Source organism: Microtus oregoni, unplaced genomic scaffold (assembly GCF_018167655.1).
Source record: "Microtus oregoni isolate MIOR12 unplaced genomic scaffold, Mior012 000005F_ref0000423, whole genome shotgun sequence".
NCBI lineage: Eukaryota > Metazoa > Chordata > Mammalia > Rodentia > Cricetidae > Microtus > Microtus oregoni.
In genome coordinates, this window is record NW_024543064.1 from 21,264,855 (window position 1) to 21,281,001 (window position 16,147).

General features: G+C 48.7%; 1 protein-coding gene across 3 annotated transcripts in view; it reads right to left on the minus strand.

Moving 5' to 3' along the window:
- The window catches only part of Mecr (mitochondrial trans-2-enoyl-CoA reductase), a 35,450-nt gene extending 20,084 nt beyond the window's left edge, over positions 1 to 15,366 (minus strand). Inside the window, exons 1-4 of one of the 3 annotated variants that reach the window (XM_041652920.1) lie at positions 15,157 to 15,366; positions 3,309 to 3,406; positions 2,225 to 2,356; positions 7 to 150 (exon numbers count right to left, since the gene is read on the minus strand). In XM_041652920.1, the coding sequence (XP_041508854.1) occupies positions 7 to 150; positions 2,225 to 2,356; positions 3,309 to 3,406; positions 15,157 to 15,332 (550 nt within the window). In that variant the 5' untranslated portion in view covers positions 15,333 to 15,366. The remainder of the gene's footprint in view (positions 1 to 6; positions 151 to 2,224; positions 2,357 to 3,308; positions 3,407 to 15,156) is intronic. The other 2 variants (XM_041652922.1, XM_041652921.1) reach the window with 2 other exon arrangements.
- Positions 15,367 to 16,147: the final 781 nt, after the last annotated feature.

A 16,147-nucleotide genomic window follows, 5' to 3' on the forward strand; every position in this document is an offset into this window, starting at 1 on the left:
GCCTACCTGGCTGCAGCTGTTCAAAGTCCACCAACATCCTGTAGGCTGTGCAAGGGTTGACACCTAGGGTAGCAGCGCTCTGGAGAGGGATATCCTTAGGGATTCCGATCAGCGTTTCCTCACTGAACACGGCCTCAGTCCGCCAGGTTCCTGAGTCAGGATGAGGCAAGGTAGTAAGGAAGGAACCCCTGTACACACAACCCCAGGCTACCCTCTATGGAACAAGGGCATCGAGGGTAGAAGATTTTGAGCAACGCTTGGAGGAAAGAGAAAAGCTGGCAGTGTCTGAGTGCTCGTGAAAGTTACATGCACAGCAATGTAAAATAATAAAGCAAGTTTAAGTTAGGCTTAGTAAGTCATAGCCCAAAGAGTCCTGATAGAGCATAGTGGGAAACACGCAAGACAAGACTCCACTGGGCACTCTCTCTGTTTGTGTTTGAGTCTGTGCAAATTTTGCTCCCCAAGCTTTAGCTCCTTGTACGCTTGTCTGAGTAGATATTGTCTGCTATTCTACTGGGCAAGGTGTTAGGGAATCAGGGGAGTAAACTAAAATAGGTCAACCCAAGATTCAAACACTAACATTTCTATATGTAATCCTTAACAGCTTGTCATTATTTTGTAAAAATGAACGAACAAAGAAGATCGGGGCCTCAAACTGGCCCCAAAGCTAAAGGGTAAATTAATGACAGTGTGTAGAGTTAGGTGTCCCTTCCTGGCCAAAAACTAGAGAGAAAAAAAAAGATAAATGGTAAGCCTGAGATAGTCAGTTCAGTTAGCTAGCTGCTATCTCAAACATGTACTCTTGGGGGCCACACAGAACAGCCTTTCACCACCCTAAAGTTAAAAGCCAACAGAAACAAGGGCTGGAAAGACAGCTTCGTGGTTGAAAGTCTTCAAGATGACCTAGGTTCAATTCCCAGCACACACATGATGGCTCACAACCCTTTTTAACTCCAGTTCCAGGGAATCAGATGCCCTCTTCTGGCCTCCAAGGACATTGCATGCTTTTGGCATACAAATATATGCTGGTGAAATACCCACGCATACTAAATAAAACTTTAAAAATCTTTTAAAAGGCAGGATGTGGTGGCATACACCTTTAATCTCAATACTTGGGAGCTAGAGGCAGGTGGATTCAATCTGAGGCCAGCTTGGTCTACCCTGTCTCAGGAAAAAAAGAAAAAAAAAAGAAAAAGAAAGTCTACAGAAACAAAATGTGGGTTAATTATTTCTTCAGCTTGCCTAAGGAAATTAAGCTATTTTCATGTCCCAAGCTCATTTCATCCTGGGCAGAAAACAGTTCTCACATGGACCTTAATAAAGGGCTCAAGAGACAAAGCCGAGAGGTGCCGATTCTTAGTTTGTCTGGTGTGCTGTCCCTCTCTTCCCACCTCCACTTTACTAAAGCTCTCTTACCCTCTCCTCTGGTCTCCATTTCATTCCTAACCTTAGGCCCCCTCGCCCACCTTGGGGAGCACTGCCTTTTTGGCTCCCATGAAGATCCATTTGGATAATGGACGTGCCTTGAAAACATAAGGGCTGAAAAGCAGAGCGCTCTAACGACACTTTTCCATACATAAATGAGACGCTGTCCTCAGCTTGGCTCTTCAGGGCCCCACTCCACCTCTGGAACCTTCTCATTATGTAACCTCTCCCCCAGGCAAATCCTCAGCTGGGGCTACACTGGAATTTCCATTTCCCAAACTCACCCTGATGTCTGCTCAGCTTGCTTTTTCCATAGGAAGGGCCTTTTGGCCCATCTCTGCACAACTTCTCCACCAACAACCTGTTCTTACAGACTTTCTTACACAGCCTTGCTCGAATCTTGCTCAGGAGCATGTCTGTCTCACACACATGCATGCAGAGCAGCCCTTGGGGTACTCCCTCTGTTGGGGTACTCCCTCTGTTGGTGCTCCTGAAGGCAGGGGCAGCCATATTTGTAATCTGCACCATCACACCTTACAGCCCAGACTCGCGAATCAGATCCTCATAGCTCCAATCAACATGGAGCCAAGAAGATGGACATGCGGGTATGTCCCGCCAGGGCACAGCAAACAGGATTCTGCTCTCTTGGCTCAACTCCATTCTATTGGAGGCAGGCCTATGAACTTAACAATGAATCCTTCACTGCCTAGTTACACCAAGCTAGTGGGTGTACGTCTCCAGAGTAGATGAGCTAGGATCTGGAAGAATGAAATGGCGGCTCACGCCAGGGGACACTCACCTAAACCAGCACTTGCTGGGATCACCCAATCTCCCGGCTTCAGTCGAGACACACTGCTGCCCACTGCTACCACCTGTCCGACGCCTTCATTCCCTCCAACAGCAGGCAGCTTGGGAAGGAGGCCATAGTTCCCTGGGAGAGAAGAAGCCAGAGGGTACATGTGATCTGACTAAAAGTGTTATCTATTGACTTGCATATTTGAACACTTGGTCCTGAGCTGGCGGCACCCTTTTGGGGAGGTCTGGATTTGTTGAAGTGTCACTGAGGGTGGGATTCAGCCTTCAAAGCCATGTGCCATACTTAGTGCTTGCTTTATGTTCTGGGTTCAGGATGTGAGCCCTCAGCTGCTTCCTGTTCATGCCTGCTCCTGTGTCCTGCTGTCACAGATGCTAACCCTCTGGAACTGTATGCCCAAACAAACTTCCTTCTAGAAGTGTTTATGGTGTGAGGGCCTAGACTTTGGGGTTATTCACATCTGAGTCCACCAGGGCCCTGCACTCACCACCTGTCCACCTAACTAAGCTCTGGCCTTCTGCTTTCCTGTCTTTGTGGGGAGCTAATACTCTGTAGTACAGTTATCACTGGGGAAAGTTAATACTCTGTGGTACAGTTATCACTAGGGTAAGCTAATACTCTGTAGTACAGTTATCACCAGGGTAAGCTAATACTCTGTGGTACACAGTTATCACCAGGGTAAGCTAATATTCTGTGGTACAGTTATCACCAGGGTAAGCTAATACTCTGTGGTACACAGTTATCACCAGGGTAAGCTAATACTCTGTGCTACACAGTTATCACCAGGGTAAGCTAATACTCTGTAGTACAGTTATCATCAGGGTAAGCACAAGAAAGAAAGGAATCCAGACTGTCACAGGCTCTTCAGAGAGGTAGGTTTACCACAACTGCAATCCTCCCAACTCACAGAGCCTCATATTTGGAGGTTGGCTAGAGGGCCGATACTGTATGCAGACAGCCCCTCTAATGGACAGCCACTGCTAATCCTGAGAATTTCATACCCTACCTGAGGAGGAGTGGAAAGGAGGCAGCAGAGCCAATTAACATAAGCTCCAGAGACCAAGGTTACCTTGGATCATATTTATGTCAGATGGATTGACAGGGGCTGCCAGCATCCTCACGTGGACGTCAGATCCTTCCACAGCAGTAAGCTCCAGGTTTTTCAGTCTAAGCACAAAGCCACAGAAAGATATTGTTACCAGCCAAGACTAAGTGTCTTCGGTTCAAACTGTCTCCCCAAAGTAGGTCAGCAACACATCTCAGTTGCCATGTGTGCCCAGGAACCTGGCTCTGATGGAGAAGAGATGCTTCGAGGACCAGCACAGAGTGTGGGCTCACAATGACTGCAATGGATAATTCTTGCTGGCCTTTTAGCACCATGGCTCAGTTAGAGACAGAAATGTTAGTGAGCCGTTGCCGGCGGGGCCTTCGGGTCCCCTGAAGCTGCTTGGTTCTGAGAATGCCCTGCACTCACTTTAATACAGCCCCTGCTGATGTGTGAACCAGCATCACCTGGTGAGGGCACTCCAGGTCAGACCTGGCCTCTGCCCATGTGTTGGTGGCAGAGAGGACATTTCCCTTAGTGCAGAAAGTGAGGCGATGATGAAGTGTCTCTGCTGCTGCACTCGCACCCCAGGGAGATGGCCCTTCTAGGCTGGGGTCCTGGAAAGGATGCTGGGGTGGAGACCACGGTGCCAAGCTCTGCCACAGGGTGGCTGGGCACCACGAGAAAATTTCTTCTCTGTGCTGGGCTTTGTGATGAAGGTTTGAGCGACACCCCTCCCACAGCTCCCAAGAGGGCCCGACTTCAGCTCTCACAGAAAAGGTAGGTGTGCAGCCCTGGAGGCAAAGCAGAGAAAGGCAGGTCCCGGGGCTCACCGTCCGGTCAGTCTAGGGAAAATGTGAGTGCCAAGTTCAGTGGGAGGCCTTGTCTCAAAGAGGAAGAAACAACTGAGGAAGATACCCCAATGTCAGCCACTGGCTTCTACACATGCCTGCATGGGTTAGCTCACCCACACACATATACAAACACACATGTGGGGACCCCACATATGTAAAAAAGACTTGCCAGGGGCCTTTGAAGGAACTTTTGTTATAAGTGTTTTGGATGGGTATGATGGTATACCCCTATTCCAGCACTTGGGAGGCTGAGGCAACAGAATGGTGAGTTCAAGGCCAGTCTGGGCTACATAGTGAGACCTTGTGTCAAAACACAGAAGTGGTTTTTATTCCAAAATTTTGTTTTGCTTTTTTCAAGATGCAGTTTCTCTGTGTAGCCCCAGCTGTCCTGGAACTTGCTCTACAGACCAGGCTGGCCTCAAACTCACACAGACCCACCCCTCCCTGTCTCCCATGTGCTGGGATTAATGGTATATGCCACTACCATCTGGCCTTATTCTAAAATGTTTAATGTGCATGTATGTGTGCTGCTTACTGTGGTGGCCGGAAGCAAAGCTGGGTCCTTTGAGAGTGAAGTCTGCACTCTGAGCTGCAGAGCCATTATCTCTGCAGACCCATGGAGGGGTGCTTACTGGCTTGCTCAGCTTTCTTCCTCTCTTCCTTTTTTTCCTTTTTAAATCTTACGTATTTACAGTTTATTTATTTTTTATTTTTAATGTGCATTGGTGTCTCTCCTGCCTGTGTGTCTTTGAGAGGGTATCGGATCCCCTGGAACTGGAATTACAGATGGTTGTGAGCTGCCATGTGGGCGCTGGGAATCCTCTGAAAGAGTAAGTAGTCTTAACCACTGAGCCATCTCTCCAGTCCTCAGCTTGCTTTCTTACAGCACCCAGAACCACCCATAATGTGCTGGGCCCTCCCACACTGGTCACTAATTAAGAAAATGCTCTATAGGCCTGCCTGTCGATAGCCTGAGTTTATTGATGCAGTCTCTCAATTGAGGTTATCTCCTCTCAGACAGCTACAGTTCGTGCCAACTTGACACATAACTAGTCAGTATAGCTGCTGACGAGACAGTGCTGATCACTGCACTACACCGTGAATCTCCATGACATTTCGGTGACTGCCAACTCCTTTTCTTTCCTGAAACTTAATGTTTCAGGCCTGCGATGCTTCTCTGCCCAAATGTATCTACAAAGGAATCGTTTTCCTCATTTTCCCTTAGCAGAACCATAGAGAACTCCCAGTCAGAGGCTCCCAGCATGGTGCCACAGTATCCCCACACTAAGCCGAGGTAATCCACCCCTCCTATAGAATTCTCACCTTCTTAATTAGACCCAAAGCATGATCTTGGGCTAAAAGTGTGACTTTCCACGTGATGTTTATACTAAGAGTGACCACAGGCAGGTTCTCCTGAGCTCTTCTCTCCACTGGGCTCTGTGTGGAGAGCTTTAAGATGGAAGGCTTCTGGGGGACGGTTAACAGCCCATGTCTAGGGGAGCACAGGTCCTTGAGATGATGAAGTGTAAACTGGTGACTTCAAGCTGACACTGATTTATATGTCTGTACCCCAACAGCCAGAACTGAGTTTGGGGATCCTGACAGCCTACAAGAATCTCTGAGAATCTAGGGAACACAAGCTAGGAACCTCTAGACTGTCATGATCCCATAAAGAAAAACGAGGTTTCACCATGATTAAGAACTATCTGTCGGTGGTGGCACATGCCTTTAATCCCAGCACTTCAGAGGCAGAGGAAGGTGGATCTCTGTGAGTTTGAGGCCAGCCTGGTCTACAGAGAGAGTTCCAAGATAGCCAGGGCTACACAGAGAAACCTTGTCTCAAAAAAAAAAAAAAAAAAAAAAAAGAATGAGCTAAGAAAATAAACTAATAAATTCTCACAGAAAATTGTTCACTAGGAAGAGTGGGAGGCCAGGGCCAGAAGAAAAGGCTTTGCAAAAGGAAGGTAGTACCGAGGATTTCATGTGTGTGTACATAGCTGGAGGAGGGAGGGGTCCTCCCTACAATAATAACCGCTACTTACTGAGTGTTCACCAGCCAGGCTCCCTGCCAAGTGCTTTATAGGCCAGCTTCCAGCCCATTTCAATAGCTGCAGACTATTGTTCTGCTTTTATAGCTGAGGAACAAAGGCACAGAAGAGGTAAATAACTTGCTCAGGGCTGCTGACAGTGGGAGGTGGTTGATCTGATCTGAACCTGGCACTCAGATGTTAACAGAGGCCACCTGGTAAGCACTGGACTCCAAACCAAGCAGCAGGCAGTGAAATGAGCTCTAGCCTGACCTGGCCCGGAGGTTGACTCTGGCTGCAGCAGCCTGAGGGGGAGGAAGGGAGGTTGGCACTGGCACAGGAGGTTGGCACTGGCACAGGAGGTTGGCACTGGCACAGGAGGTTGGCACTGGCACAGGAGGTTGGCACTGGCACAGCCTCCCCAGTAGACCTCACAGGGAGGCCATCAGAGATACTTCTCTGGGACTATACATTAGGTCTACAGCCCAAAGAAAATTCCAGCCCTGAGCAAATCGGTTTTTGGACTAGCTGCCTCTTTGTGTTATCCTATTGCTTCTCCCACACTCTGACAGATAATCAGACCTTTCCTGTAGGATGACAAAGCTTGGGAGCTCAAGCTGCTTAGACACAGCTTTTCTTTTCTCTGCACATTTTCTACACGCTCTTCCCTCAGCCAAGAATTTCATTTCTACAGCTTCACCGTTAAATAAAAATTCAACTCAGCCTTCAAGACCCAGCTCAAACTATATCCCTCCTAAGATTTCTTCTGAACCTCTTCCTGGTGCTGGCAACGGTCACTTTCTTAGCCCTTCTGTCCCACAGCAGGGTGACTATGCCCCTTAAGATCATCTCATGGGAGGTTAATGTGTTTGAGTTTATGAAGTTTTTCCATCAGAGTTTTTAATTGATGAAGACATAGGTTCAAAATCCCTTTTCTGGAGTTCTTGGGGTCTGATATCCTCCAGAGTTCAGAATCCTGAGTTATCTACACCCTCAGAGGTTGAGTATCCCCTGTGGTCAGGTGCTCCTGCAGCAAGTGGCAAGAATATTCACAGCAGGGGAATAGACAGTGGAAAGCTGGTTTTCCCTCACAGAGTCAGATTGCAGAGCTTCCTGCAATTGTGGAAGGGAGTTTGGGTTGTGCTCCTTCAGACCTAAAGACCAGGACTTATCACATGGATGGAGGGAGGGAGAGATGGGAGGGGAGGGCTTAAATTTCTCCTTAGTGATTAACAAGTATCTAGGACCAAACTGTCATCTCTAGTGAGAGAATGTGGCATAAAAGTGCCAGTCACCCAAGCTGGAGAGATGGCTCAGCAGTTAAGAATACTGAATTTTCTTCCAGAGGACCCGGCTCAATTCCCAGCACCCACATGGCAGTTGACAGCTGTCTGTAACTCCAGTTTCAGGGATCTGACACCCACACTTCAATACACATAATGTGTGTGTGTGTGTGTGTGTGTGTGTGTGTGTGCATGCCAGTCACCTAGGAAGTCAAGGGAGAGAAAAGTCTGTGATGGTTCCCAGACAGTCTGGATTCCTGGCTGAGCAAATGGTGAGGAAGGATGAGGGAGCTCACAGTGGACACAGAGGCGTTGTCTTTGAAGTCTGATGCAGGTAACCTGCAGGATGGACAATAGATGATGCTCTGGCTAGACGTAACAGGCATCCAGCATAAAGAGCTGCCAGCCCACTGTGTGGGAGGAATCTAGAGATTATAACTCAACTCCGGCCACTAGGTCAGACAACAAAGGACAGCTGAGTCTCCCCAAGCCTGTCAGTTTGCATCTACAGGCTGCTTAGTCTTTCCAGTGCTTATGCTTCAGGCATCATCATGCTGATGTTCAAAAAGAGAAGAAGCTGAGAAACTAAGTTAACTGGCAAAGAAGAAGAAGACGGAGAAGACGGAGAAGAAGGAGGAGGAGAAGGAAGAGGAGGAGGAGGAGGAGGAGAGAAAGAAGAAGAAGAAGAAGAAGAAGAAGAAGAAGAAGAAGAAGAAGAGGAGCAAGCCTGTTCTTAAGCCAGACTCCAAGCCCAGGCTGAGCACTCATGTTGGAGGGTTCTCCTAGGAGACATTAGCTTTCCCTGGGATTCAGGACATCATACATCTGGGAAACACTGCCTGCTAATCCTCTAAGAGCCAGGCTCCAAGAAGTCCTGCAGTAGAGAAACCCAGGTGGCTTGGTCCAGATACCCTGACTGAAACATGACTTTCACAGACCAGCCTACTTCAGATAGCAGACAGGACATTGGACTACAAACTGTTCCTGGTTCCTTTTGGCTCCTGGGAAGTCCAGCTGAGATCCACAGAGGAGGGCAGAAAGGTGGGTAGGGACAGGCAGAGCAGAAATTGAGTCTAGGAAGTAGAAACTGCACACACCAGTGGTGGTGGTGGAATGCTACCCGCCTGGGGTAAGCTTTGTTGGTCCAGCTGCATCTCATCAGGGAGACCAGCCCCAGCCTGCCCCCACGGAATGCCATCAATACCACAGACATGGCTGTTCCTGCAGTCGGCTCTAATGGCGTCCTCAAGGATACAGTTGCTGAGACAAGAAGGAATACAGGGCTGGGCCTGAATTCCAGGAGCTGGCCCTCCAGTGCAATGATAGCAATTCTTGTCCTGATTCCGGCTTTTTAAGTTCACCAAAGGAAACGACGGCTGTGTGGCTGAGCTCAAGTGAGGCACCCAAACATAACCTGGCTAGATTGCAAGTCACTGCCCCATTACTGTTCATATCTTTCCCCTGTGAGTCTGACAGCGGCGCCAGGCAACTCCGAGGGCTGCCACTGTCTCAACTGACAGATCCCAGGCTGGATAAGGTCACAATGGCTCCTTTGAGGCTGAGGCTGTACACCTGTGATACCATATGAAGTACAAGGGAAACAAAAGCAGGCAGAAGAAAGAGCCTTTTGAGACAGGAAAAAAGAGCCCAGTCCCCTGGGACTGGCTCAGTTCTATCTGCTGGGTAAGGTAGACACCAGCCAGCAATGCTGAGCACTCCTCCCTGCCTTCCATGTTTAATTAGCTACCATTTGTTCTTATCTTTCATCTTTCACTCCATCACTGCAAATAATTTCAGACAGACCCAGTTGAGAGAGCGTGTCACCGACTAGAGACTTCCCCATCTGCTCAGCACATGAGCTAGGAATGTGTGTCTTCACACAGCACTGGGAAAGGTAACTGACACCTCGTGTGGCCTTCCTCAAGTCTACATGTGGTCTCATGATCAACAAGCCACCTTCTGTGCCTTAGAGAAGTGCCTGGGGTGCTTGGACACATGTCACAAGTGGGAGGGAGATGGTGCCTCAGCTTCTGGTTTGCGACCCCTAGCAGGGAATATGAGTGGCCTTAGCTGGTGGAGATCTAAAGGAATGCTGGACTCTTAGGGACCAAAGCTCTCTGTCACTCATCAGCTTTGTCGGGCCTCTTTTGGCTTTTCTGACTCAAGGTAATCCTGCCCACCTTTCACTTGGGACTCAGGTCTGTCAAGCACAGTTTCCACTACCCTGACTTTTTGTGTGTGTAGGTCTCACTGTGTTGCCCAGCCTAACCTTTAATTCCTGGCCTCAGCAGCCCAAGCAGCTGGAGCAGGTAGTCCAGTGGCTGCTTGACTTTCCAGGAGCAGAGGATGACTGGAACAATGAAGAGTTATTCCTCTGTTTCTATGGCTGCAGGGCTGTGCTGAGAGGGATCTGCTATAGTTCAGACCAGAAATGTCCCTGTGTTAGAGGTTTGGTGGCCAGGGCACTGTGGGTAAGAGGTGGAACCCTGGGGTAGGTCTTCAGGTACCTAGTCCTTTCCTCTCTGGCTCATGCTAAGGAACATGGTTTTGGTGCATGTCCCTATTCAGAAGCAATGGCACTACTCGTTGACCATACCTCCAAAATGTAGTTTTCTAAGCAATTTTGCGCATGCGTTGTGACAGAAGGCTACTTAACACAAGGCCCCATCCTGCCTTGGTAGGAAAGAGTGCTCTTGGGGAGATGGGCTATAAAGGCCGGTAGATGTAGGTACACAGAAGGGAGAGCTGTGAATGTCTGTTATTGGCATAGAAGCTGCAGGGAGAGTAAGCATATCACCACTGCTGGTCTTGGCCGAGTGATTTCTTCAAAGGACTGGAATGTGGACCACTGCTCTTGTATTGCTGTTGCCTGTGGTCCCAACAAAACATCTCAAACTAGTATGATTCTGTCATCTGTTCATCTGCTTCTAAAACAAGAGCCCATCTGAACTCACCCCGAGTGGAAAAGGCCAGGAAGCATTTAATAGGACAGATAGGAATGTGACCTGGAGCTGCACTGAGTGACAGCATCTCTCAGAGGCTCAGGATGGAGGGATAACATCTAACCCACTGTGGGATTCGTTTGTCTGCCACATTTCACCTCTGAGGCAACAGGAGGAAACCGGGACCGTGGGACATGGCATGAACTCCATAGTATAGTGTGAATCCCGTGACCTCAGTGTAATCCCCCCAGGGTCAGTTACATATGGATCCCTCCCAGGCATCAGTAGGTACTGAGGCATTCAGGGCTTCTGCACCTGAAGCCTCTTTTGCTCAAGACAGTCCTCTCTCTCATATGGCTTTGACTTCTTGCTAGTCTGACTGCCCAAGGGCAAGAGAAGGAACTAGGCATCCCTCTTCTGGGTACATATTACATTCTGAACATATCATAGCATTTACCCCACTGGGGTATGGTGGCCCAACTGCTGGACTAGACTGGGGTTTTCTGGGGACAAAGGTATAAATCACTTGTCTCTGAATCTTCAGGGCCCAGCATCTACCTGCCCCTCAAAGAACCAATGCTGGCTAGTTTCCTGTATCAATGAACACTATGTCAATTTCCTTCATCTTTGACATGAAAAAGTTCTCAACAGAGCACCAAACATCAATTTAGAAAATACTAAATTCCAGTTTAAAAACCAAGTTACCCACAGAGTTTTAGTTTAAACACCGACCTCAAGTGTACAAAGATTCAGAATAAAGAGCACCCTATAATGAGAATGCCTTACCAACCTAACCCGGGCCCCCTAAATTCCATCTGGTTTAAATCAGAAAGGGTATAGAAAGCAAAGGTTTCCCCGTGTGGGTTTATCCTGCAGTCGGCAGGTGAGAAACCACTTTGGGTGCTAGGTGTTTCTTTTGGTGTTTTGAGACTGCATCTCATGTTGCCCAGCCTAGTTTCAAACTCACTCTGTAGCCAAGACCGGCTTCAAATTCCTGATGTTTCTGCTACCAGATTTGAGTGCTGAGATTACAGTTGTGGGTGACCACACAAGCTGGGTGCAGGCACAGGAAAGAAGAGGGCAGAAACTGGTACCTCCCTCATCCCAGGGCAGAACAGAAAATTCAGGGCCACTGAATGACCTATAATTTCACTTTCTCTTCTAAACAATCATGATCCTAATTTTACACTCCATTCCATCCTGGAAAACCCTTTCAGATGACTGTAACTGCTTCTTTCAGTCTTTGTCTCCACTGTGGGGGCTTCCATCCCCATGAAGAACTTTTAAGCAGGAACACTCTAGTTGTCCTTTGGGCAAGAGCCTTTCAATCTTGAGATTCAATTTCCTTCTCTGTTAAACAGGGAAGACCGAACAAAACTGGATGATGCTGATTTGTGATGCCTAGGACTGAACTCAGGGCCTTGTGCATGCTAGGCAAGGACACTACACTGAGCTACAGTCACCTCGGTCCCATTTGAATACCACAGTCTTCACAGAGAACTTAGCTCGACACTTGCTACTTCGTGGGTATACAAGAAATTAGTTACTTCCACACCAGCACTTAAGAGAAAAGCGAAGATCTGAGGGGATTCTCCCTAGAGTAGGAGGGGAGAAGGATGGGGGGAGGGGTAAAGGACATCATGGCTTCCAGAACCTTCTAGAACTCTGCACAGAGAACAGGCTCTGACCACCTCTGAAATTTGCAGACTACTGTAAAATCCTGCATTCCGACTTCATACCTTTCCCTAGTGTCTCCCCAGCTCCTAGACTGGCCCACAGTACAAAACACACCTGTCTGGGAACTGTTGTTTGGATTTTGGGTAGTCTCATGACCCTACTCATCACAAGATCCAGAGACGCCCTGTCACTGGGATGTGAGAACACTTGATTCTTCTGAGGTTGTGATTACTGTAAACTGCATACAGAACTACAAAGGAAATTTTGGTCACGGACCTCAGCCCACACACAAACAAAGTTGCCCGAATCTGGGTCAGAAGGGAAGACCATTCCAGACAGGGGACAAAGCCTACTGCCTGGCCGTCTATCCACAGGCATTGCTTTCCAACACTGGCTGGACATCAGTCACCTGGAGGCCTGCGAGCTTAAACAACAGACACCCCAGATCCACTATGCGCTTCAGAGGTGGAGCCTGGAAATCGTTTCCAAGTGTAGCACAGGTGACTGAGCTGTGATGCCCAGGTTGAAGGGAATGCCTGGTACAAGTGTCATGTTCTGAGCTTGGGGACACGACTAGGGGTCTACACAGAAGACAGAAGCAGCTTTTATTTCTATCTGCCGACAGACAGGGCTGTTCCACCTTCTCTGATTCTCTAACAGGAAACCAATCAGGAGGCCACGGCACACAGCTGGTCAGCCACTCGAGCCTTCCTCATCGCGTTGGGAGAACTCAATAAAAGGTGTGCCTCTTAATGAAATGAGCTTCAGGTTCAGCCAACGTGACAGGAGCAGCTGTTTCACGCAGGCCTATGAGAGAGACACAAATGACAAGCCTTTGGGAGCAGCAGCACACCGCTCTCCTTTTGAGGCCATTTCTGAAATGAAGGCCTGCTCACAAAGGCTTATCAGCTCACCGCAGCAAAGTCTTCAGGGAAATGTCTTCCCTGACATGATTCATTGCCTCTCAGCAAAATACAACCAGGGGGCTGGTGTGATGGTTCAGCTGGCAGAGGAGCAAGCTGCGAATACGATGAGGACCGGAGTTCACACCAGATCCCAAAAGATGGAAGAGAACTGACTCCTGAGAGTTGTCCTCTGATCTACGCACATGCGTGCGTGCACGTGTACTGCTCAACTCAGATATAAAATGTTTGATCTTAGACTAGTCAATCCACCTCTCAGCTTCTATGTCTATAATACCCTCTCTGAGAATTCTGTTGGATCGTAATTCATAATTTTTACATACGGATTACCAACAAATAAATCTACATGTAACTTGTCAGTCTAAAGAGCTGTGAAGGCTGCTTGGAGCAGGGCGAAAGTGAAAGCCCCAATGTGGAAATTAGGGTTCTTGGAGGCAGCTCTTTGCCCTCACTTGGCTTAGTTGTGTGTTTAGCAAGTTCACTTAGTTTTCTGGGCCACTTCACAAACACAGCACACAGCACTAATCAGCTAAGAATGAGACTCCCCTGCGGTGCCCTCTTAACTCCTTGGTTCACAGCAAACATACAGCTGTGATGGTGTAAGTACAGTCTAGGTGCTTTGACAGGCAGAGAGGAGCTGCTGAGAAACTCAAGGTCGTGTACTGGCCACACCCACCTTTAGAGCAATTTCAAAGAACGATCAACCAGTAATTTCAACTCCTTGAGGAGCTGAGGCAAGAGAACAAGTTCCAGGAAACACAGGGACACCTTGTCTGAACTGGGAGAGAAAGGAAAAGGAGCAGGAGCAGTGGAGAACAAACGCATCTGTAATCCTGGCACTGGCAGTTAGAGGCCAGACTTTTTTTTTTTTTAATGGGACTTGGCGTTGCACACTTTTAACTCCAGCATTTGGGTGGCAGTGGGCAGTTAAGAGAATTACTATAAATTCCAGGTCAGCCAAGTCTACTTGGCCAGTTCCAGGCTAGCCAGGACTAGACGGGGAGACCTAAAGAAGGAGAGAGAAAACAATATTAAGAAGATGCATGTTGGCAAACACCAAATTTTTGTCTTTTGTTTTTTGAGGCAAGGTTTCAATATGTAGTCCACACTGGCCTCAAATTCACCATCTTCCTGCCTTAGCCAGTGCTGGGGCTACAGACACGCACCATCATATACAGCCCCTAAATTGTATTTGGGTCTTTCAATTTTTTTTTAAATGTATTTTGCTCTCTCTGTGTGTTTTGAGACAAAGGCTCATTAAAGAGCCCATGCTGGTCTCAAACTCACAACCCTCTTCCCTCAGCATGCTGGGATTATGAAACAACTCGTTTTTGTTTGTTTGTTTGTTTTGAGACAGGGTCTCTATAGTTCTGGCTATCCTGGAACTCACTGTATAGACGGACGAAGCTGGCCTTGAACTCACAGAAATCTGCCCGCCTGCCTTTACCTCCAGAATGCTGGGATTAAAGGTGTGCGCCAACAAGCCGGGTTTAAACAACTTGTAACTACGACAAGATACATAAGTGGTGTGGTGGAAGGAAACCCACATAAGGGGCCAGAGGTGAATTCCAGTCCCTATTCCAATCACTAAGTAACTGTATCACTTTGGACAAGTCCTGCGAGCTCTGTGAAACCGAAACAATAACCTATTGCCTGTTTAACTCAAAACCGACGATCCAAATAGATGTAAAATTACTCTGATCTCTTCCTCTGAAATATAAATCAACAAAGGAGTAGAACTTAAGGAGACCATATGTTCAAATTCCGATTCTCACTGGCTGGGTGACTCTGGGCAAGTGGTTTTAACTTTCGTATGCCTCGATTTTCTCATCTGCACAATGGGAACACATCCAATAACCACCCCCCGACGAGCGTTGCCTTGACAAGCCATCGAAAGCATCCCCCTAGACAAAGGAGTGCCTGCCACAATCCTCGATCAACATCGATCAACGAGCGTCGCCCTTCGATCTTGCACCTGTGCTTCGCGGGTCTTCCGCCGCCAGGAAGCACCGGAGTCGAGTTAGCGAGCGCGCCTTGGGCTTCGGCGTCTGTAGGACGGCGGCGTCCGCTTCCTTGAACCCTGTCCTCTCCTCGCGGTCTGCCGCCCGCCTTAAAACCCTCCAGGGACCCCCCAGCTCCCCGCCCGGCGTCGGCGCCGACTCTTACTGGATGACCTTGGCCGGATCCCCGTGGTTGCCATAGATCAGCGCCCGCACCTTGGACGGCTCAGAGGAAGCGGAGTAGGAGGACGCGGTCCGTCTGCGGCGGAGCCAAGTCTCGAGGAGACCCGCAAGCAGAGGTGCCCGGGCTCGCGCCCCTGTCAGCCGCCCGCTGACCAACATGCCGCTACCAGCGCTGTCAGAAGCCGGCGCGCCGGGTCACGTCATCCGCCCGCGACCTCAAGCCTGAGCCCCGCCCCACTCCGCTCCGCTCGTGGCCACGCCCCCTCCCCTTTAAAGAGGCGCCACTCGGCTCTCTTGCCCAGTATCTGCGTTGGTTGGAAAAACGGCTCCGGGCTTGACGTGGGGGAGTGGGGTGGAGTGGCGTAGGAAAATCAGGAACCTGGAGAAGAATTCAGAGCCAACCAAAGCAGCATTCCCAGCGAATAGAGTCTGGGACTGACCTAATGTTGCGAATGCTGCTCGCAGTGTGGTGTTTCATTTGGGGGAAGTCATTTACATTTTGTCCTCAGTTTCCCCTTCCCACCATCTGTTGAGCTATCACCACGTCCTTTAAAGTATCACTTCCTCTCATCTCCAATTCCCCAGAACAACACCAGACTTTATCGCCGCCACCACCACATCATGGTCATCATCGTTGTTATATTGTTTTATTTTATTTTATTTTTTTGGAGACACGATTTCTCTGTGTAGTTCTGGTTGTCCTGGAACTTTCTCTGTAGACCAGGCTGGCCTTAAACTCGGAAATCTTCCTGCCTCTGCCTGCTGAGTGCTGGAATTATAGGCGTGCGCCACCAGAACATGGGGGTTTTAAAAGTTACTTCTCTGCCCCAGCTAACCAGGAAGCAGTAATACCACGCTCAAATCCTAGCCCTGTTCTTTTCCTAGCTTGATCAAATGAGACCTGTAAAGATGCAGGGTCTCTGGTGGAGACACATAAGCATAAATAAACCTCTGGTTGAACCTTCATGTGCATG